A 22,500-nucleotide genomic window follows, 5' to 3' on the forward strand; every position below is an offset into this window, starting at 1 on the left:
TCTGTTCTCCCACCATCCATACTAATCTTTCTCTGTTCTCCCACCATCCATACTAATCTTTCTCTGTTCTCCCACCATCCATACTAATCTTTCTCTGTTCTCCCACCATCCATACTAATCTTTCTCTGTTCTCCCACCATCCATACTAATCTGTCTCTGTTCTCCCACCATCCATACTAATCTTTCTCTGTTCTCCCACCATCCATACTAATCTTTCTCTGTTCTCCCCCCATCCATTCATCTTTCTCTGTTCTCCCACCATCCATACTAATCTTTCTCTGTTCTCCCACCATCCATACTAATCTTTCTCTGTTCTCCCACCATCCATACTAATCTTTCTCTGTTCTCCCATCATCCATACTAATCTGTCTGTTCTCCCACCATCCATACTAATCTTTCTCTGTTCTCCCACCATCCATACTAATCTTTCTCTGTTCTCCCACCATCCATACTAATCTTTCTCTGTTCTCCCACCATCCATACTAATCTTTCTCTGTTCTCCCACCATCCATACTAATCTTTCTCTGTTCTCCCACCATCCATACTAATCTTTCTCTGTTCTCCCATCATCCATACTAATCTTTCTGTTCTCCCACCATCCATACTAATCTTTCTCTGTTCTCCCACCATCCATACTAATCTGTCTGTTCTCCCACCATCCATACTAATCTTTCTCTGTTCTCCCACCATCCATACTAATCTTTCTCTGTACTCCCCACCATCCATTCATCTTTCTCTGTTCTCCCATCATCCATACTAATCTTTCTCTGTTCTCCCACCATCCATACTAATCTGTCTCTGTTCTCCACCATCCATACTAATCTTTCTCTGTTCTCCCACCATCCATACTAATCTTTCTCTGTTCTCCCATCATCCATACTAATCTTTCTCTGTTCTCCCACCATCCATACTAATCTTTCTCTGTTCTCCCACCATCCATACTAATCTGTCTCTGTTCTCCCACCATCCATACTAATCTTTCTCTGTTCTCCCACCATCCATTAATCTGTCTCTGTTCTCCCACCATCCATACTAATCTTTCTCTGTTCTCCCACCATCCATACTAATCTTTCTCTGTTCTCCCACCATCCATACTAATCTTTCTCTGTTCTCCCACCATCCATACTAATCTTTCTCTGTTCTCCCACCATCCATACTAATCTTTCTCTGTTCTCCCCACCATCCATTCATCTTTCTCTGTTCTCCCATCATCCATACTAATCTTTCTCTGTTCTCCCACCATCCATACTAATCTTTCTCTGTTCTCCCACCATCCATTCATCTTTCTCTGTTCTCCCACCATCCATTCATCTTTCTCTGTTCTCCCACCATCCATTCATCTTTCTCTGTTCTCCCACCATCCATTCATCTTTCTCTGTTCTCCCATCATCCATACTAATCTTTCTCTGTTCTCCCACCATCCATTCATCTTTCTCTGTTCTCCCACCATCCATACTAATCTTTCTCTGTTCTCCCATCATCCATACTAATCTTTCTCTGTTCTCCCACCATCCATTCATCTTTCTCTGTTCTCCCACCATCCATACTAATCTTTCTCTGTTCTCCCATCATCCATACTAATCTTTCTCTGTTCTCCCATCATCCATACTAATCTGTCTCTGTTCTCCCACCATCCATACTAATCGTTCTCTGTTCTCCCACCATCCATACTAATCGTTCTCTGTACTCCCCACCATCCATTCATCTTTCTCTGTACTCCCACCATCCATACTAATCTTTCTCTGTTCTCCCATCATCCATACTAATCTTTCTCTGTTCTCCCACCATCCATACTAATCTTTCTCTGTTCTCCCACCATCCATACTAATCTTTCTCTGTACTCCCCACCATCCATTCATCTTTCTCTGTTCTCCCACCATCCATACTAATCTTTCCCTGTTCTCCCACCATCCATACTAATCTTTCTCTCTTCTCCCACCATCCATACTAATCTTTCTCTGTTCTCCCATCATCCATACTAATCTTTCTCTGTACTCCCACCATCCATTCATCTTTCTCTGTACTCCCCACCATCCATTCATCTTTCTCTGTTCTCCCACCATCCATACTAATCTTTCCCTGTTCTCCCACCATCCATACTAATCTGTCTTTGTTCTCCCACCATCCATACTAATCTTTCTCTGTTCTCCCACCATCCATACTAATCTGTCTCTGTTCTCCCACCATCCATACTAATCTTTCTCTGTACTCCCCACCATCCATACTAATCTTTCTCTGTACTCCCCACCATCCATACTAATCTTTCTCTGTACTCCCCACCATCCATTCATCTTTCTCTGTTCTCCCATCATCCACACTAATCTCGCTCCCTATCTCTCCCTCCTGTTCCCCCAGCTCATGCAGCAACAGGCAGCCATCATGGCAGCGAGTCACGGGGGCTTCCTGACTCCCAGCGTGGCCTTCCCCGCCACCCAGATTCACCAGATGGGGGCGCTCAACATCAATGGTCTCCCACACAACTCCATGACCCCAGTATCGGCTGAATTTCATCAGGCGCTGGGTGAGCAATGTGTTTCATTCCCTTTGTGTGAGTGTTTGTGTGAGTGTGGGGAGAGGGAACTCAGACTGCAGCAAGGCCAAGAGAAAAAAGTAGATTTAGTTCCTGTCTACTACTGATAATCCCAAATTATTCAGATGGAGAGAAATGTAATCTGATGTGATTTGCATATTTATGTTGTGTATGCAGATATATTTTGGTGCGGTAAATCGAATCGGGAGCATAATAGATTTGCTACAGGTACAGACACTAATTTCCCATCCGTCACTGGTTGAATCAATGTTGTTTCCACATCATTTCAATGAAATTACATTGAACCAACGTGGAATAGATGTTGAATTGACGTCTGTGCCCAGTGGGGATCTGCATGCAATTCCCTCTGTTTTCGATTACAAACGGCCCCATCATTCTATACAGACACATTACAGAGGACTTTGAGATAGCTACTGAATAACATTTCCTTATTCAGCAAAACTTTGTTTTTGTCAACCTGAGGAACCCACAAGATCTTCTCTCACAAAGCATGCATCCAAATGAATAATACACAAGTCTTTGTTGTGTTTATTTGTATTTTTTCCCGACATTGCAGTATTGTGACTTTGGTAACTGTATAACTGAATAACTGTATATCAATGAGGGAATCATCAGTTCAGATGGTGCATCAGTCTGACATGACACATTTTAAAGCACCTTTACTTTCTACTGTGAAAATCAATATCACAGAATGGATTCTGTCAGTGACCATCTCTCTCTCTCTCTCTCTCTCTCTCTCTCTCTCTCTCTCTCTCTCTCGCACGCTCTTTGTCTCTCTCGCTCACTCTCTCTCTCTCTCTTTTTCTCTCTCTCATTCTACCTCTGTCTCTTTCTCTCTCTCGCTCTCTCTCCCGCTCTCTCTCTTATTTTCTTTCTTGCTCTATCTCTCTCACTCACCCTATCTCTCTCCCTCCCTTTCTCTCATTTTCACTTTCTCTCTCTCTCCCTCTACCTCTCTCTCTTTCTCCGTCTCTTGCTCTATCTCTCTCTCTCATTTTCTCTCTCTTTCTCTATTTTGCTCTCTCTCTCTCTCTCTCTCTCTCTCTCTCTCTCTCTCTCTCTCTCTGATTTGGTTTAATGCATGCATGTATGATGGAACATGCCAATATACACATGCTGTTTACTGTATATGTATATGCACTCATTTGCAAAGTTACGTTTTTGGAGGAGGCTGGAGAGGGGCTATTTGTCAAATATTTACAGTGACATTTTTAGTGCAAAGTGGGCACTTTTTTACACATGGATAATCAATCCAAGAGAGTGATTAAAAGTGTAGCTGAGGAGCTTCTTCTCTGTTGATAATACAGGACAGAATTACACTGCATTGTGTGTGTTGTGTTTGACTGCAGTATAATACCACTGTGATGAAAGACCAAGAGACGGGACCACTGCATGTACTTTATATGCACATATTGTATGGACTATGTGTGCAGTAAATACATAATACCGATTTGAAATATACAAAAGTGCATAGTCAATGCCAGGATATATAGAAAGATATTATTTCATATAAATGTCAACTTCTCAAAGAGCCTCATGATATTGCATCACCTTGTACGAGAGAGCAATTATGTATGATATTTATAACCAAAACAGGCCTTTGTGGGGGGCTTTGTGCAAGGAGCTTAATGAATGGGCCTGTGGTATTGAAAAGAGCTCACCATGGTGTGTGTTCTGGAACCCTGGTGTGTGTTCTGGAATCCTGGTGTGTGTTCTGGAACCCTGGTGTGTGTTCTAGAATTGGACACGCTTCAGTGTAAACTACAGTCTGCTGATGACCTTATTATTGAATCCAATGCATTATTAATCCCAGCAAGAACGCATGGCTTTTCTTGAAATTCCAAAGACTACAATAAATATGAAATACATGTTTATTTAATTCATTCATTCATTCATTGGCGTTTGTGCTGGTCGGCAGCAGACTGGTGTATGTATGCAGCAGACTGGTGTGTATGTATGCAGCAGCAGACTGGTGTATGTATGCAGCAGCAGACTGGTGTATGTATGCAGCAGCAGACTGGTGTATGTATGCAGCAGCAGACTGGTGTATGTATGCAGCAGCAGACTGGTGTATGTATGCAGCAGCAGACTGGTGTATGTATGCAGCAGCAGACTGGTGTGTGTATGCAGCAGCAGACTGGTGTATGTATGCAGCAGCAGACTGGTGTATGTATGCAGCAGCAGACTGGTGTGTGTATGCAGCAGCAGACTGGTGTATGTATGCAGCAGCAGACTGGTGAGTGTATGCAGCAGCAGACTGGTGTATGTATGCAGCAGCAGACTGGTGTGTGTATGCAGCAGCAGACTGGTGTATCAGAGCCTTCCTTCCCTCCTGCGCTGTCGGAGTCTCCCGCCTGTTCAGCGCTATCAGAGCCTTCCTCCTCTACAGCGCTGCCGGAGCCTCTTGCCTGTTCGGAGCAGCCTGAGCTGTCAGTCTGCATGAAGCAGCCAGAAGTGTCAGTCTGCAAAGAGCTGCCAGTCTGCAAGGAGCTGTCAGTCTGCAAGGAGCTGCCGGTCTGCAGGGTGCTGTCAGCCTGCATGGAGCAGTCAGAGCTGTCAGTCTGTATGAAGCAGCCAGACCTGTCAGTCTGCATAAAGCAGCCAGAGCTGTCAGTCTGTATTATGAAGCAGTCAGAGCTGTCAGCCTGCATGGAGCAGTCAGAGCTGTCAGTCTGCATGAAGCAGCCAGAGCTGTCAGTCTGCAAAGAGCTGCCAGTCTGCAAGGAGCTGTCAGTCTGCAAGGAGCTGCCAGTCTGCAAGGAGCTGCCAGTCTGCATAGAGCAGCTAGATCCGCCAGTCAGCCATGATCTTCTAGATCTGCCAGTCAACCAGATTCTTCCAGATCTGCCAGTCAACCAGTCTCTTCCAGATCTGCCAGTCTGCATAGAGCAGCTAGATCTGCCAGTCAGCCATGATCTTCTAGATCTGCCAGTCAACCAGATTCTTCCAGATCTGCCAGTCAACCAGATTCTTCCAGATCTGCCAGTCAACCAGAATTTTCCAGATCCGCCAGCCAGCCAGGATCTACCGGAGCCTACTACCTGCCTGAGCTTCATCTCAGTACTGGGCTTCCTCTCAGTACTGGGCTTCCTCTCAGTACTGGGCTTTCTCTCAGTACTGAGCTTCCCCTCAGTCCCGAGCTGCCCCTCAGTCCCGAGCTGCCCCTCAGTCCCGAGCTGCCCCTCAGTCCCGAGCTTCCCCTCAGTCCCGAGCTTCCCCTCAGTCCCGAGCTTCCCCTCAGTCCCGAGCTGCCTCAGTCCCGAGCTGCCCCTCAGTCCCGAGCTTCCCCTCAGTCCCGAGCTGCCTCAGTCCCGAGCTGCCCCTCAGTCCCGAGCTGCCCCTCAGTTCAGTGGGGTCCTGGGTGAGGACTATTAGGCCATGGTCGGCGGCGAGGGTGGATTATCCCAGGACGCGAAGCGGAGGAACTATGACATTCATGGAGTGGGGTCCACGTCCCGAGCCGGAAACGCCACCATGGACAGACGCCCACCCGGACCCTCCCTATGGTTTTGAGGTGCGTCCGGGAGTCCGCACCTTAGGGGGGGGGGGGTTCTGTCACGCCTTGGTCTTAGTATTTTGTGTTTTCTTTAATTATTTGTTCAGGCCAGGGTGTGACATGGGTTTATTGTGTTGTCGTATTGGGGTTTTTGTAGGCATTGGGATTGTGGTTGATTAGGGGTGTGTCTAGTATAGGCTTGGCTGCCTGAGGCGGTTCTCAATCAGAGTCAGGTGATTCTTGTTGTCTCTGATGGGGAACCGTATTTAGGTAGCCTGGGTTTCACTTTGTATTTCGTGGGTGATTGTTCCTGTCTCTGTGTAGTTTCACCAGATAGGCTGTAATTAGGTTTCACGTTCCGTTTTGTTGTTTTGTATTTGTATCAGTTATTTCATGTACGTCGATTCATTCATTAAAGACATGAGTAACCACCACGCTGCATTTCGGTCCGACTCTCTTTCAACAAACGAAGAACGCCGTTACAGATTTGTCTTCCAACAAGACAATGATCCAAAACATAAAGCAAAATCTACAATGGAATGGTTCAAAAATAAACATGTCCAGGTGTTAGAATGGCCAAGTCAAAGTCCAGACCTGAATCCAATCGAGAATCTGTGGAAAGAACTGAAAACTGCTGTTCACAAATGCTCTCCATCCAACCTCACTGAGCTCGAGCTGTTTTGCAAGGAGGAATTGGAAAAAATGTCAGTCTCTCGATGTGCAAAACTGATACAGACATACCCCAAGCGACTTACAGCTGTAATCGCAGCAAAAGGTGGCGCTACAAAGTATTAACTTAAGGGGGCTGAATAATTTTGCACGCCCAATTTTTCAGTTTTTGATTTGTTAAAAAAGTTTGATATATCCAATAAATGTCATTCCACTTCATGATTGTGTCCCACTTGTTGTAGATTCTTCACAAAAAAATACAGTTTTATATCTTTATGTTTGAAGCCTGAAATGTGGCAAAAGGTTGCAAAGTTCAAGGGGGCCGAATACTTTCGCAAGGCACTGTAAGTGGAATAATTCATTGTAATGTCAAAGACATGCTTTCATATTCTTTAGTGATGCTGGCCCTCTGGGAGTGGTTTAAATGTATGCATCAAGTTGGTCTCATGGACTCTCAATGTCTTGATTCCATGCATTGCCACTATACTTAGATATGTCCCACAATTCAACTGTGTCAAATATGCGGCCTGGACATCAACTATAAAAAAGTGTGAGCCTCTCTCTTGATAACCTTAGCCTAAATCTCTCTTTAAGAACTGGAGATGTGCATAACATATCAGTGACTGATGACAGGTGCCTCACTAAATCCCACAATGCAGTGCCTGCATTTTCAAAGACCACAAACAGTGCCGTAAAGATTACCATTCAAAGCCTGCCTGATCTTGAGGTAAACGTGGATCATTATCCTCTTTTGTAATGATCTGAATCACCTCTGCGCCCACCTACCTATCATTGTGCTATAAAAACACAACAACATCAATAAAGCTTGTGTAGGACAGCCAAAAAAGTTTAGAGAGCCTCAAAGGTTAAAACCTTTTACTGCTGTGGGCTAAATCAGTGTCACACAAAGTGATTATTGGTAGTCTTAAACAAATCTACTTTGAAATGAAAGTATACACCTCACACACATGGTTATGGGCTTTAAAAAATAAAACACCTGTAGCATTTGTATTTGTATTTATTATGGAGGCAGCAGCTACTTTTCCTGGGGTGCAGCAAAATTAAGGAAGTTTATACAATTTTAAAAACATACATTCACAGACTGTGTGCTCTCTGTCCCCTACTCCACCACTACCACATATATAAAGTACAAAATCCGTGTACGTGTGTGTATAGTGCGTATGCTATCTTGTGTGTGTGTGTATGCATGTATCTGTGCCTATGTTTGTGTTGCTTCACAGTCCCTGCTGTTCCATAAGGTGTATTTTATCTGTTTTTTTTTATCTAATTGTACTGCTTGCATCAGTTACTTCATGTGGAATAGAGTTCCATGTAGTCATGGCTCTATTTAGTACTGTGTGCCTTCCATCGTCTGTTCTGGACATGGGGACTGTGAAGAGACCTCTTGTGGCATGTCTTGAACTACTGTGTGTCAGTAGTTCAAACAGGCAGCTCGGTGCATTCAACATGTCAATACCTCTCATAAATACAAGCAGTGATGAAGTCAATCTCTCCTCCACTTTGAGCAAGGAGAGATTGACATACATATTATTAATATTATCTCTCTGTGTGCATCCAAGGGCCATCCATGTTGTTCTGTTCTGAACCAATTGCAATTCTCCTAAGTCATTTTTTTGTGGCACCTGACCACATGACAAAACTGTCGTCCAGGTGCGACAAAACTAGGGCCTGTAGGACCTGCCTTGTTGACAGTGCTATCAAGAAGGTAGAGCAGCACCTCATCATAGACATACTTTTCCCCATCTTAGATACTGTTGTATCAATATGCTTTGACCATGACAGTTTACAATCCAGCGTAAGTCCCAGCAGTTTAGTCACCTCAACTTGCTCAATTTCCACATTATTTATTACAAGATTTTGTTGAGGTTTAGGGTTTAGTGAATTATTTGTACCAAATACAATGCTTTTAGTTTTAGAAATATTTAGGACTAACTAATTCCTTGCCACCCACTCTGAAATTAACTGCAACTCTTTGTTAAGTGTTGCAGTCATTTCAGTCGCTGTATTAGCTGACATGTATAGGGTTGCGCCAGTGGCATGTCATTAGTAAAGATTGAAAAACATAATGGGCCTAGACAGCTACCCTGGGGAATTCCTGATTCTACCTGGATTATGTTGGAAAGTCTTCCATTAAAGAACACCTTCTGTGTTCTGTTAGACAGGTAACTCTTCATCCACGATATGGCAGGGTGTGTAAAGCCATAACACAAGTTTTTCCAGCAGCAGACTGTGATCGATAATGTCAAAGGCCACACTCAAGTGTAACAAAACACCCGCCACAATGTATTCATCATCAATTTCTCTCTGCCATTCATCAGTCATTTGTGTAAGTGCTGTGCTTTTTCAATATCCATCTCTATAAGCATACTGAAAGTTTGTTGTCAATTTGTTTACTGTAAAATAGTATTGTATCTGGTCAAACACCATTTTTTTCCAGAGGTTTACTAAGGGTTGGTAACAGGCTGATTGGTCAGCTATTTATGCCAGTAAAGGGGGCTTTACTATTCTTAGGTAGCAGAATGACTTTTGCTTCCCTCCAAGCCTGAGGGCACACACTTTCTAGTCTTAAATTGAAGATGTGGCAAATAGGAGTGGCAATATCGAATGCTATTATCCTCAGTTATTTTCCATCCAAGTTGTCAGACCCCGGTGGCTTGTCATTGTTGATAGACAACAACAAAAAATTCCCTCTTCCACAGTAACTTTACGGAATTACAAATCATGTCTTTCATAATTTGGTTAGATATACAGTGGGGCAAAAAAGTATTTAGTCAGCCACCAATTTAGTCAGCCACCAACTTAAAAAAGATTCTAGAGGCCTGTAATTTTTATCATAGGTACACTTCAACTATGACAAAAATTAGAAAAAAAATCCTGAAAATCACATTGTAGGATTTTTAATGAATTTATTTGCAAATTATGGTGGAAAATAAGTATTTGGTCACCTACAAACAAGCAACATTTCTGGCTCTCACAGACCTGTAACTTCTTGTTTAAGAGGCTCCTTTGTCCTCCACTCGTTACCTGTATTAATAATGGAACCTGTTTGAAGTTGTCCACAACCTCAAACAGTCACACTCCAAACTCCACTATGGCCAAGACCAAAGAGCTGTCAAAGGACACCAGAAACAAAATTGTAGACTTGCACCAGGCTGGGAAGACTGAATCTGCAATAGGTAAGCAGCTTGCTTTGAAGAAATCAACTGTGGGAGCAATTATTAGGAAATGGAAGACATACAAGACCACTGATAATCTCCCTCGATCTGGGGCTCCACGCAAGATCTCACCCCGTGGGGTCAAAATCATCACAAGAACGGTGAGCAAAAATCCCAGAACCGCACGGGGGGACCTAGTGAATGACCTGCAGAGAGCTGGGACCAAAGTAACAAAGCCTACCATCAGTAACATACTACGCCGCCAGGGACTCAAATCCTGCAGTGCCAGACGTGTCCCCCTGCTTAAGCCAGTACATGTCCAGGCCCGTCTGAAGTTTGCTAGAGAGCATTTGGATGATCCACAAGAAGATTGGGAGAATGTCATATGGTCAGATGAAACCAAAATATAACTTTTTGGTAAAAACTCAACTCGTTGTGTTTGGAGGACAAAAAATGCTGAGTTGCATCCAAAGAACACCATACCTACTGTGAAGCATGGGGGTGGAAACATTATGCTTTGGGGCTGTTTTTCTGCAAAGGGACCAGGACGACTGATCTGTGTAAAGGAAAGAATGAATGGGGCCATGTATCGTGAGATTTTGAGTGAAAACCTCCTTCCATCTGCAAGGGCATCTAAGATGAAACATGGCTGGGTCTTTCAGCATGACAATGATCCCAAACACACCGCCCGGGCAATGAAGGAGTGGCATCGAAAGAAGCATTTCAAGGTCCTGGAGTGGCCTAGCCAGTCTCCAGATCTCAACCCCATAGAACATCTTTGGAGAGAGTTGAAAGTCTGTGTTGCCCAGCAACAGCCCCAAAACATCACTGCTCGAGAGGAGATCTGCATGGAGGAATGGGCCAAAATACCAGTAACAGTGTGTGAAAACCTTGTGAAGACCTACAGAAAACGGTTGACCTCTGTCATTGCCAACAAAGAGTATATAACAAAGTATTGAGATAAACTTTTGTTATTGACCAAATACTTATTTTCCACCATAATTTGCAAATAAATTCATTCAAAATCCTACAATGTGATTTTCAGGATTTTTTTTCTCATTTTGTCTGTCATAGTTGAAGTGTACCTATGATGAAAATTACAGGCCTCTCTCATCTTTTTAAGTGGGAGAAATTGCACAATTGGTGGCTGACTAAATAATTTTTTGTCCCACTGTACTTGGATGTGTAGTGACATTTGTTGCTGTATTTGTTGCTGGCATGTTATGCCTAAATTTGCTAGTTTGCTTTTTACTATCATTCTTTATTTAATTTATCTTGGTTTCATAGTGTAGTTTCTTCTTATTTTTATTCAATTTGGTCACATGATCTCTCAATTTGCAATAAGTTTGCCAATCGGTTGAGCAGCCAGACTTATTTGCCATTCATTTTGCCTCATCCCTCTCAACCATGCAATTGTTCAATTCCTCATCAATCCACAGGGATTTAACGTTTTTTACAGTAATTTTCTTAACGGGTGCATGCTTATTAGCCACTGGAATAAGCTATTTCAGTTTCTGTTTGCTCCTCATTACACACCACGGACCAACAGATATTCTTTACATCAATAACATAGGACTCACTACAAAACTTATTGTATGACCTCTTATACACTATATTAGGCCCAGTCTTTGGAACTTTGGTCTTCCTAGATATGGCTACTATATTGTGATCACTACATCCGATGGATCTGGATACTGCTTTCAAGCAAATTTCTGCAGCATTAGTAAAGATGTGATCAATACATGTTGATGATTTCATTCCTGTGCTGTTTGTAACTACCCTGGTAGGTTGACTGATAACCTGAGCCAGGTTGCAGGCACTGGTTACAGTTTGAAGCTTTTTCTTGAGTGGGCAGCTTGATGAAAGCCAGTCAATATTTAAATATAAATATATATATATATACCTCTCTGTTGATATCACATACTTTATCAACCATTTCACACTTGTTATCCAGATACTGACTGTTAGCATTTGTTGGTCTATATATGTCAGATTTAGACTTTATATATAATACCGTTCAAAGGTTTGGGGTCACTTAGAAATGTCCTTGTTTTCCATGAAAACATCCATGAAATGAGTTGTAGTAGGAAACATAGTCATGACGTTGACAAGGTTATAAATAATGATTTTTAATTGAAATTGTGTCCTTAAAACTTTGCTTTCGTCAAAGAATCCTCCATTTGCAGCAATTACAGCCTTTGGCAGACCTTTGGCATTCTAGTTCTCAATTTGTTGAGGTAATCTGAAGACATTTCACCCCATGCTTCCTGAAGCACCTCCCACAAGTTGGATTTTTTATTTTATTTTATTTCACCTTTATTTAACCAGGTAGGCTAGTTGAGAACAAGTTCTCATTTGCAACTGCGACCTGGCCAAGATAAAGCAAAGCAGTGTGAACAGACAACACAGAGTTACACATGGAGTAAACAAGTGGACTTAATAGGCACTTCTTATGTACCTTACGGTCAAGCTGCTCCATCGGGTTGAGATCCGGTGACTGTGTTGGCAACTCCATTATAGACAAAATACCAGCTGACTGCTTATTCCCTATAAATAGTTATTGCATAGTTTGGAGCTCTGCTTTGGGTCATTGTCCTGTTGTAGGAGGAAATTAAGCACCGTCTACAGGGTATGTCGTTGCAAAATGGAGTGATAGTCTTCCTTCTTCAAGATCCCTTTTACCCTGTACAAATCTCCCACTTTACCACCACCAAAGCACCCCGAGAACATCACATTGCCTCCACCATGCTTGATAGATAGCGTCAAGCAATCCTCCAGCATCTTTTCATTTTTTTCTGTCTCACAAATGTTATTCTTTGTGATCAGAACACCTCAAACTTAGATTAGTCTGACCATAACATTTTTTTTTACAATCTTCCTATGTCCAGTGTCTGTGTTCTTAATCTTAATCTTTTCTTTTTATTGGCCAGTCTGAGATGTGGGTTTTTCTTTGCAACTCAACTCTGTTGACATTGAGACTGGTGTTTCGCAGGTATTATTTAGCTGCCAGTTGAGGTCTTGTGAGGCGTCTGTTAATCAAACTAGACACTCTAATGTACTTATCCTCTTGCTCAGCTGTGCACCAGGGCCTCCCACTCCTCTTTCTATTCTGGTTAGAGCCAGTTTGCACTGTTCTGTGAAGGGAGTAGTACACAGCATTGTATGAGATCTTCAGTTTCTTGGCAATTTCTTGCATGGAATAGCCTTCATTTCCCAAGAATAGACTGATGAGTTTCAGAAGAAAGGTCTTTGCTTTTGTCCATTTTGAGCCTGTAATCGAACCCACAAATGCTGGTGCTCCAGATACTCAACTAGTCTAAAGAAGGCTAGTTTTATTGCTTCTTTTATCAGAACAACAATTTTCAGCTGTGCTAACATAATTGCAAAAGGGTTTTCTAATGATCAATTAGCCTTTTAAAATGATAAACTTGGATTAGCTATCACAGCGTGCGATTGGAACACAGGAGTAATGGTTGCTGATAATGGGCCTCTGTACGCCTATGTAGATATTCCATTAAAAATATGTCGTTTCCAGCTTCAATTGTCATTTACAACATGAATAATGTCTACACTTTATTTCTGATCAGTTTGATGTTATTTTAATGGACAAAAAATGAGCTTTTCTTTCAACACAATGACATTTCTAAGTGACCCAAACTTTTGAACGGTAGTGTACATCACAGAAGAATGAAATGTAAGCAAAACTGTTTGACATAGAAACACCAGATTTTTGTTTTATGTTATTTTATATAATCTTTATTAATTATGAAAATATGAAAAATATGAATAACATTCCACCCATGAGGTCAAAGAGTGTGCTTTTGGTCATTGACTGCAGGAAAGGGCTACGGAGAGTTCTCTGAAAACAATGAAACATCCATTTGATCAACAGATGTAAAGCATTTAAGCTTGATGGCGCATAAGCAGCCGGCCAGATGGTTGACTTGATTAGAGCATGTGTCCTTACAATGATACATGATGATGCTTATTGAAAATAATGTTCAGCAGGTGTACTTCCTGAGCTACAAAAGAAATCCAAATGAAACGACAAAGAAACATGTTCCCGATCCCCTGGGATAGATAGGGGGAGGGGTGTGAAAGGAAAATGGCAGTCAAGAGTGCTTTGTTAGGTCAATCACATGAGCAGGAAGTGTAAAATCAAAGTCACATAATGTTATGTTCCAGAGCGCTGCACTACATGGGCTGAATGCATATGTTCCATGTAGGCCCCTGCCTAACCGCACTCCCATTCAATTCATCCCTGACTGTGTCATTGATGAAAGTGGGTTTAGACTGGGGTCCAAAACATGATGCAGGACGATTCCACAGAGTGATTAATGCTACAGCTGAAGCTAATGAGCTGTTTGACATAGTGTTTGTGACCACCTGAAGGGCTCTGTGCAGAACTACACCTCAGTGGGAAAGCCTGCCTGGCTGCCTGACTGGGCTGCCTGCCTGACTGGGCTGCCTGCCTGCATGCCTGGGCTCAGAGCTGCCTCACCTTGCGTTGCTGTGTGTCACATTATCCATGGGATTCCAGCTCAGACAGAATCCCCCCTTTGGCACAAGCCCCATTTGTCCTCCCAGGGTTGCTGCATACAGACCACGACACTGAATCACATTTTATAAAATATCTACCATATAAAGACATAGATATAGAGCTCCCTTTTTTAGGCTGGACTTCATCACATTACAATGGATAGGATTTGAATGTTCAGTAGCAACATTTTGTAGATTTCTTGCTAACTTAATCTATACCAAAACAGTTTTACCTTCACTTTTGAACAACTACAATATATACGATTATATACGATTGCACCTAGTTTTTAAAATCAACTAAATGAAAACATCAGTTATGAATGCTTATTTCTTGCTTCACTGAGAGACTGTCCTTGTGTACATAATGACTGTGGTCCTCTCCAATATGGGTCCAGTGCTCCTTGTCGATTTGATTGTTTAATTAGCATAATAAATACTTATTTTGCATATGGCTGGCCTCTTTCTCAGTGCAATCATAATAGGGTGTAAATCCACAATTTTCCCAAAGAATAGACTGCAATAATGCAAATGTAATTACGCTTTCATAGCATAAAACCAAGTGGACTATGTAGTAGACTCACTTCATGGCATAATAATTGTAGAAAGCTGACAGATAAGACAGAGTTGTATAATATAAGCAATCTCTTGACCCATAGCATCCTATTACCCATTCTGGAGTACAAGACAACATGTCATTATTTTGGGCCGATGCATTCAGTAAACAGGCATTCAGTAAACAGGCATTCAGTAAACAGGCTTATGTATATTCACATGCTTGTGTGTGCTTTGCAAACACACTATGAGTATGATTTTCACAATGCACGCTGAAGTATAAAATGAAATGTTTTGTATGTATGGCACCATATGGAGAACAATCTTTGTCATGCTCAAGCTATAAAGACATTTACTGAGGCCTGTTCCTAATATTTTAGTAGTATATGAGGTATAAGAGGAATATGAGGCTAAATGAAATCATGTTCTCAGTATATTCTTCACAATCCCACCTGTCCATGGCGACGTACTTATTGTATACCAAAGGTTTTGAGCAGTTTCACCCCCCAGAGATATACACTGAGTGTACAAAACATTCGGAACACCTTCATAATATTGAGTCCCCCCCCTCCACACACACCCCTTTTGCCCTCAGAACAGCAACAATTTGTCAGGGTATGGACTCTACAGGTGTCGAAAGCGTTCCACAAGGATGCTGACCCATGTTGACTCGTCAGCTGTCAGAGCAGCTTACCGATCGCTGCAGCTGTACACAGTCCATCTGTAAATAGAACATCCAACCAACTACCTACCTCATCCCCATATGTGTTTTTGTTTTTCTGCTCTTTTGCACACCAGTATTTCTACTTGCACATCATCATCTGCACATATATCACTCCAGTGTAAATTGCTAAATTGTAATTACTTTGCCACTATTGGCCTATTTATTGCCTTTACCTCCTTACTTCATTTTCACACACTGTATACAGATTTTATTTTGTCCCATGTGTAACTCTGTGTTGTTTTTGTTGCACTGCTTTGCTTTATCTTGGCCAGGTCACAGTTGTAAATGAGAACTTGTTCTCAGCTGGCCTACCTGGTTAAATAAAGGTGAAATACATTTTTAAAAAGAAAAAAAAAGGCTTCCCACAGTTGTGTCAAGTTGTCTGGAAATCCTTTGGGTGGTGGACCATTCTTGATACACAGCAGCGTTGCAGTTCTTGACATGGACCGGTGCACCTGGCACCTACTACCATACCCTGTTCAAATGCACTTCAATCTTTTGTCTAGCCCATTCACCCTCTGAATGACACACAAGCACAATCCATTGTCTCAAGGCTTAGAAATTATTATTTAACCTTTCTCATCGCCTTCATCTACACTTATTGAAGTGGGTAACAGGTGACATCAATAAGGGATCATCATTTTCACCTGGATTCACCTGGTCAGTCTATGTCATTGAAAGATGTTTTGTACACTCAGTGTATTGGTGACAATATGTGTCAATCGGTGTCAATATATTTGTGTCAATAGAGGTGTTATCTCTCCCAGATATATATATATATATATATATATATATATATATATATATATATATATATATATATATATATATATTGGTGTAAATGAAAGGCCCAAAAGATTGTCAAAGACTCCAGCCACCCAAGTCATAGACTGTTCTTTCTGCTTCCGCACGGCAAGCGATGCCGGTGCACTAAGTCTGGAACCAAGAGGACCCAGAACATCTTCTACCCCTAAGCCGTAAGACTGCTAAATAGTTAGTTAAATAGTTAACCAAATACTGTAGCTATCAGGACTATCTGCATTGACCCTTTTTGCACTAACTTTTTTGACTCATTACATACGTTGCTGTTCACTATGTCACTTTATCCCTAGTTATATGTACATATCTACCTCAATTACCTCGTACCCCTGCACAGTGACTCAGTACTGGTCCTCCTTGTATATAGACAAGTTATTGTTACTCATTATGTATCTATTATTACTTTTAATATTACGTGTTTTACTTTTGTATTATTTCTCTATTTTCTTTCTCTCTGCATTGTTGGCAAGGGACCTTTAAGTAAGCATTTCACTGTTAGTCTACACCTGTAGAAGCATGTGATGAATTAACTTTGATTTAAGCTGAGTAGTGTTAATTATTTAAAGCTATTTATTTCTCTATTTATATCTGTACTCTCTCACATTACACGTGGTGGACATGGCTCCCTGCTACTGTCTCTCCTCTATGATACACTGGGCTCTCCCTGGCCCCAAGGTCCACCAGTGCTGCCCAACCAGCACAATCTCCCAACCTGTGACTTCTATAATCTCCTTTCTCTGAGCTCTTATCCCACACTGCATCTGCCTGCTGACCCTGAGGCACACGACGGCCGCCACCCACTGCTAAGCCTTGGAAAATGAATTTGCCTGATGATGGAGCGGCTGCATTATGGCGCTGTACAGTAGAGTGCATGTGGTCTGCCAGACTTGCTGTCTGAGCCCTCAGAACGGGGAGCAGCAGTCTCCTGGGGCCCCGCCAGAGAATGGGCCAGAGCTGCCGTCTAATTCATCACAGGTCGGCAGAAAACAAGCAATCGCAGAGAGCTTAAACAAAGAAATGGTGCAAAAGACACAAAAGCTCTCGCCGGGACCCAGGCAATTCCCCTGGTCACAGCGGTTGGCTGCATGAGTGTCAGGTTAAAGAAGGATTTTTGAGACAATGAATTGTGTATGTGTGCCATTCAGAGAGTGAATGGGCAAGACAAATGATTTAACTGCCTTTGAACGAGGTATGGTAGTGGGTGCCAGGCGCACCAATTTGAGTGTATCAAGAACTGCAACGTGCTGGGTTTTTCACGCTCAACAGTTTCCCGTGTGTATCAAGAATGGTCCACCACCCAAAGGACATCTAGCCAACTTGACACAACTGTGGGAAGCATTGGATTCAACATGGGCCAGCATCCATGTGGAACACTTTCGACACCTGTCGAGTCCATACCCTGACCAAATGAGGCTGTTCTGAGGGCAAAAGGGGTGAGAGGTGGGGGGATTTCAACGCAATATCGGGAAGGTTTTCTTAATGTTTTGCACACTCAGTGCATATCTATGAGAGAGAAAAGGGTGTGAAACTGCTCAAAAACTTTGATATAGGTACTTTCAATTGTACTAGTGGGATTATGAAGAATATACTGAGAACATAATTTAATTTAGCCTCAAATTACTTTTGTTTTTACTTTACTTCTTTACTTCTCTATGGGGGATCTTTGCTTCGCTATAGAGGTTATTTACTTCTCTACAGAGGCTCTTTACTTCTCTACAGAGGCTCTTTACTTCTCTGTAGAGGCTCTTTCTCTACAGAGGCTCTTTACTTCTCTACAGAGGCTCTTTACTTCTCTACAGAGGCTCTTTCTCTACAGAGACTCCTTACTTCTCTATAGAGGCTCTTTACTTCTCTATAGAGGCTCATTACTTCTCTATAGAGGCTCATTACTTCTCTATAGAGGCTCATTACTTCTCTATAGAGGCTCATTACTACTCTTTACTACTCTGTCTTTACCGAGGTGGTCCCCAGGGCTGATGCTTCACTATTGAGCTTACTTTCAAAGTAGCCACCATCCATATTGAGATCCTCCTCAAATAGACTCATTCACATTCCACACAAGATTGCACATGTTCAACAAGAGGCTGGTTTTAAAGGATCATCCAATTCTATTTAAACCGTGAAACATCCTGCAACCGCGCGCGCGTGTGTGTGTGTGTGTGTGTGTGTGTGTGTGTGTGTGTGTGTGTGTGTGTGTGTGTGTGTGTGTGTGTGTGTGTGTGTGTGTGTGTGTGTGTGTGTGTGTGTGTGTGTGTGTGTGTGTGTGTGTGTGTGTGTGTGCTTATTCATGGTATGTCAAACTATTGGATATTTTTCATGATGTTTAAAGAGGATAGGAGTCTATTTTTTTCTTCCCCTGTCCACCACACTGAGCAAATCTGTCACTGTAATCTCCTCTATCTCTCAGGATCTTACTGGAGTTTCATAGTGGTTCCCTCGTCCTGTTCACACTCAGATCCAGCAGGGTAACTCAGAAACACAACAGACAGGCTCATTTTTTGACAGGTTCCCAGTTTTCCAGCGGGATGTCTCACCACCAGCGCCTGCTATGTAACAGTCCTTGTGATGGAGGGGAAGGAAGTGTAGTGAGCAAAATGGTGTATGTGTGTGGGTATATGTGTGTATGTGTGGTTATATATGTGTGTGGGGGGGTAGTCTGAAAAAAGTATAAATATCCTTGTCTCAGCAGGCCTCAGCTCTCCACCAGCCAACATTACCACTCCCAACATCGTCACTCCTATTGTCAACGGCTTCACGGGTATCCCCCACCATCAGCCCAACGGACATCCCACCATTGAGACCATGTATACCAACGGTCTCTCGCCCTACTCCACCCAGAGCCCCAACGCCGCAGACACCCTCCAGCAAGCCTTCACCGGAGTACAGCAATACACAGGTATTGTACACATTGAGAAGTAGAGCAATACACAGCACAGATACTGTGCACACTGGCCTGGGCCCTTAAACCCTGGCCCAGACTGAGAGATGTGCACTAATATGGTGCAGGAGTAAAATCAGGGACGTGTTGGTGTACCATGGAGCAGAATGGCTACTGTTTCTTTACAGGTGCATATCATTGAATGACAAACTACATAACTGACAGCATAAACACAGCGTACCTGACCGAAAACAAGAGAGATACTGTATTGAGAGGTGTAGAGATCTATATGAGATATACCAATACAAAGTGTGTGCGTGTGCGTGTGCGTGTGCGGGTGTGTGTGTGTGTGTGTGTGTGTGTGTGTGTGTGTGTGTGTGTGTGTGTGTGTGTGTGTGTGTGTGTGTGTGTGTGTGTGTGTGTGTGTGTGTGTGTGTGTGTGTGTGTGTGTGTGTGTGTGTGTGTGTGTGTGTGTGTGTGTGTGTGTGTGGGTGTGTGGTGTGGGTGTGTGTTACAGCTATCTACCCAGCCGGCACACTGACTCCCATAGGTCAGACTCTGCCTCAGCCATCACAGGTCATCCAGCAGCAGCAACAGAGAGAAGGTGAGGGTGAGAGAATAATATTTCTATTTTACAACGCTATTGTAAATATTCACTTGTATTGCTTTATTGTCATATTTCGATATTCCAATTTACAGGTTTAAGAGTATTATGTTAAATACAATTGCATTTCATTTTTTGGTATTACACTTTCCTAGTAATATTGTCCAGGTGTTATAATGCAGTGATGAAATGTTCTCATTTTGAAAATGGAAGTGTTACATAGTACTCTGTACGCATAATGGTATTATCTGGGGCAAAACGAATCAATCATCATCATCTATGTGATGCAGGATGGACTTTGGATTCAACCTTTTCCTAGAAGTAGACTACATGGAGATTACATTAGAGCATGTACAGTATTGGTTGATTGCATTGTGTAATCCATTGACTGGGTTCAAACACATCTCAATCTGTTTAGCTGATTATGATGACAACCGTTTGTGGGATGTCATGTCATTTTGGATTCACTATTTCTAAGTCGTTACCAATCTGTTTTTCCTCAAATAAGTATGCGTGCATTATTATTATTATGTAGGCCTTTGTGTTGATGAAATAGTCTGATTTCCACCATTGTTTGACTAGATTATATGCTTGAATGAAGGCTTAATGCTGCCTCTCAACGTCTCCATCTAAACAAATCAGCAAGTTTCCACCTCAGTGATGTAATGGTGCCACACCATGCAAAATCAAATCAAAGTTGGAAAATGCACAGTTTGTATTTGTGGTGGTAAGCACAGTTTTATTATTTATTAATACTGTCACAGAAGTCAGAGCAAATGTCTTTGCCACTCCATTAGTCGTGCTCCTCAGATCTGTTCCCCGGCCAAATGAGAAGCCACGGGTCTGCAGGCAGCGGAAAATAGGTCTGATTGTGGTTACCATGGTTTCTGTGTGTTCGCAGGGCCCGAGGGCTGTAACCTGTTCATCTACCACCTGCCACAGGAGTTTGGAGATAACGAACTCATGCAGATGTTTCTGCCTTTCGGGAGCGTCATCTCCTCCAAGGTCTTCATGGACCGAGCCACCAACCAGAGCAAATGTTTCGGTGAGTTTTAAAGCTAGTTTTAAATGGGTGGTCTATGTTTGTTCTGTCAACCAAACAATTAAAACAGTTTCATGTATTGCAAACAAGGCAAGGATTCCTGTGATATTTCAACAAAAGTAAACTTTTTAAACAAATTGTTAGTCTATAATCCCCTTGTTTTCTCAGTGGAGATGTCCTCAGAGCTTGAAAAGCATTTATCTATCTTTTTACTACAAAGCTTTGGAATAGGATGTATGTAGCCACAGCATCAAGATCACCACTCTGTAACCCATATACCTGTCAATACCCAGTGTGCACTGGTACTGATTCACACCCCAACCTGGATCTGGTCCCACTTGGCTCCACAGACCAGACCTGACTTTGGCCTTGAAAATAAAAGTGGGGATGAAGAGAGGGGAGAGAAAAGATTTGGCAAAGGACAATTATAGATCAGCATTTGTTTTCACTTGAGGGAGCCGTACATCCCTGGGTAAAACTGATTTCTGCCATGCTCTCAGGGCGAATTTAATAACATAGAAATTCATAAAAGAAGTCCCATTTGCAGTATTGACTAATACACTATGCTTTTACAACATAATGTTAGGTCTGACAGGGCTGCTTTGTAGGGTAATTCATCTAGAAAGCAGGAAGAGGGTTAAACCCAGACTGATGGTGCATGGAGAACAGCTGACATGGAGAGCTCCCCTTAAAAGGAGGTTTAAGTCCACATCCTTCCCTGTTATCTGTGGGTCCTTCTGTGGCTCAGTTGGTAGAGCATGGCGCTTGTAACGCCAGGGTAGTGGGTTCAATTCCCGGGACCACCCATACGTAGAATGTATGCACACATGACTGTAAGTCGCTTTGGATAAAAGCGTCAGCTAAATGGCATATATTATTATTATTATTATTATTATCTGTGGCAAGGTTGGCCCGGGGTCCTCCTTTCATCCTCTCCTCCTCCCTCCCTCCCTCTCTCCCCCTTAACCCTTCCCCCTAATGAGGCATTATAGGCAGACACCTCCCTCCCATGTGGCAGGAGACCTGGGGAGGCTCCTGTTGTTTTTCATGGGTCATCGACTGTTGCTAATGACACTCTAGACACTGGGGATTGCATCAACCGGAGCCACACTCCACTGCAATTTCTGGTCACTTACTTTTACGGCTTTATTCTTACACTTGATGGAAACAGGATGCTCAGCATGAGTTTGGGCTTGAGTGTCTAGGGTCACACACATGTGCCTCTGCTTCGGCCTGTCTCTCTGTGTTCATCTGTGGGCTCTGCTTTTCTGTGCAAGTGGCACATCCACAAACGCATGCTCATTGATATATATTGAAGAGCATTTGAGAGTGTTTGCACAAGCTACATGGAGAAGCAAAATGGTTCAAATGACAGAAATGGTTATATATTGTTCAATATTGTTCAACATTACTTTGGTTCCCATCAAAATAAGCACTTTGATATAATAAA

The 22,500-nt window shown here is 42.5% G+C and overlaps 1 protein-coding gene across 12 annotated transcripts in view; it reads left to right on the forward strand.

Moving 5' to 3' along the window:
* Positions 1-22,500, forward strand: part of LOC118359241 (CUGBP Elav-like family member 5) — a 418,411-nt gene that overhangs the window by 393,032 nt on the left and 2,879 nt on the right. For 7 of the 12 annotated variants that reach the window (XM_035737648.2, XM_035737654.2, XM_035737655.2 and 4 more), the window contains 4 exons: positions 2,356-2,521; positions 19,213-19,422; positions 19,922-20,014; positions 20,910-21,053. In XM_035737648.2, coding sequence (XP_035593541.2) covers positions 2,356-2,521; positions 19,213-19,422; positions 19,922-20,014; positions 20,910-21,053 — 613 coding nt within the window. The remainder of the gene's footprint in view (positions 1-2,355; positions 2,522-19,212; positions 19,423-19,921; positions 20,015-20,909; positions 21,054-22,500) is intronic. The other 5 variants (XM_035737651.2, XM_035737659.2, XM_035737660.2 and 2 more) reach the window with 3 other exon arrangements.

This window comes from Oncorhynchus keta, chromosome 26 (assembly GCF_023373465.1).
Source record: "Oncorhynchus keta strain PuntledgeMale-10-30-2019 chromosome 26, Oket_V2, whole genome shotgun sequence".
Classification (NCBI taxonomy): Eukaryota; Metazoa; Chordata; class Actinopteri; order Salmoniformes; family Salmonidae; genus Oncorhynchus; species Oncorhynchus keta.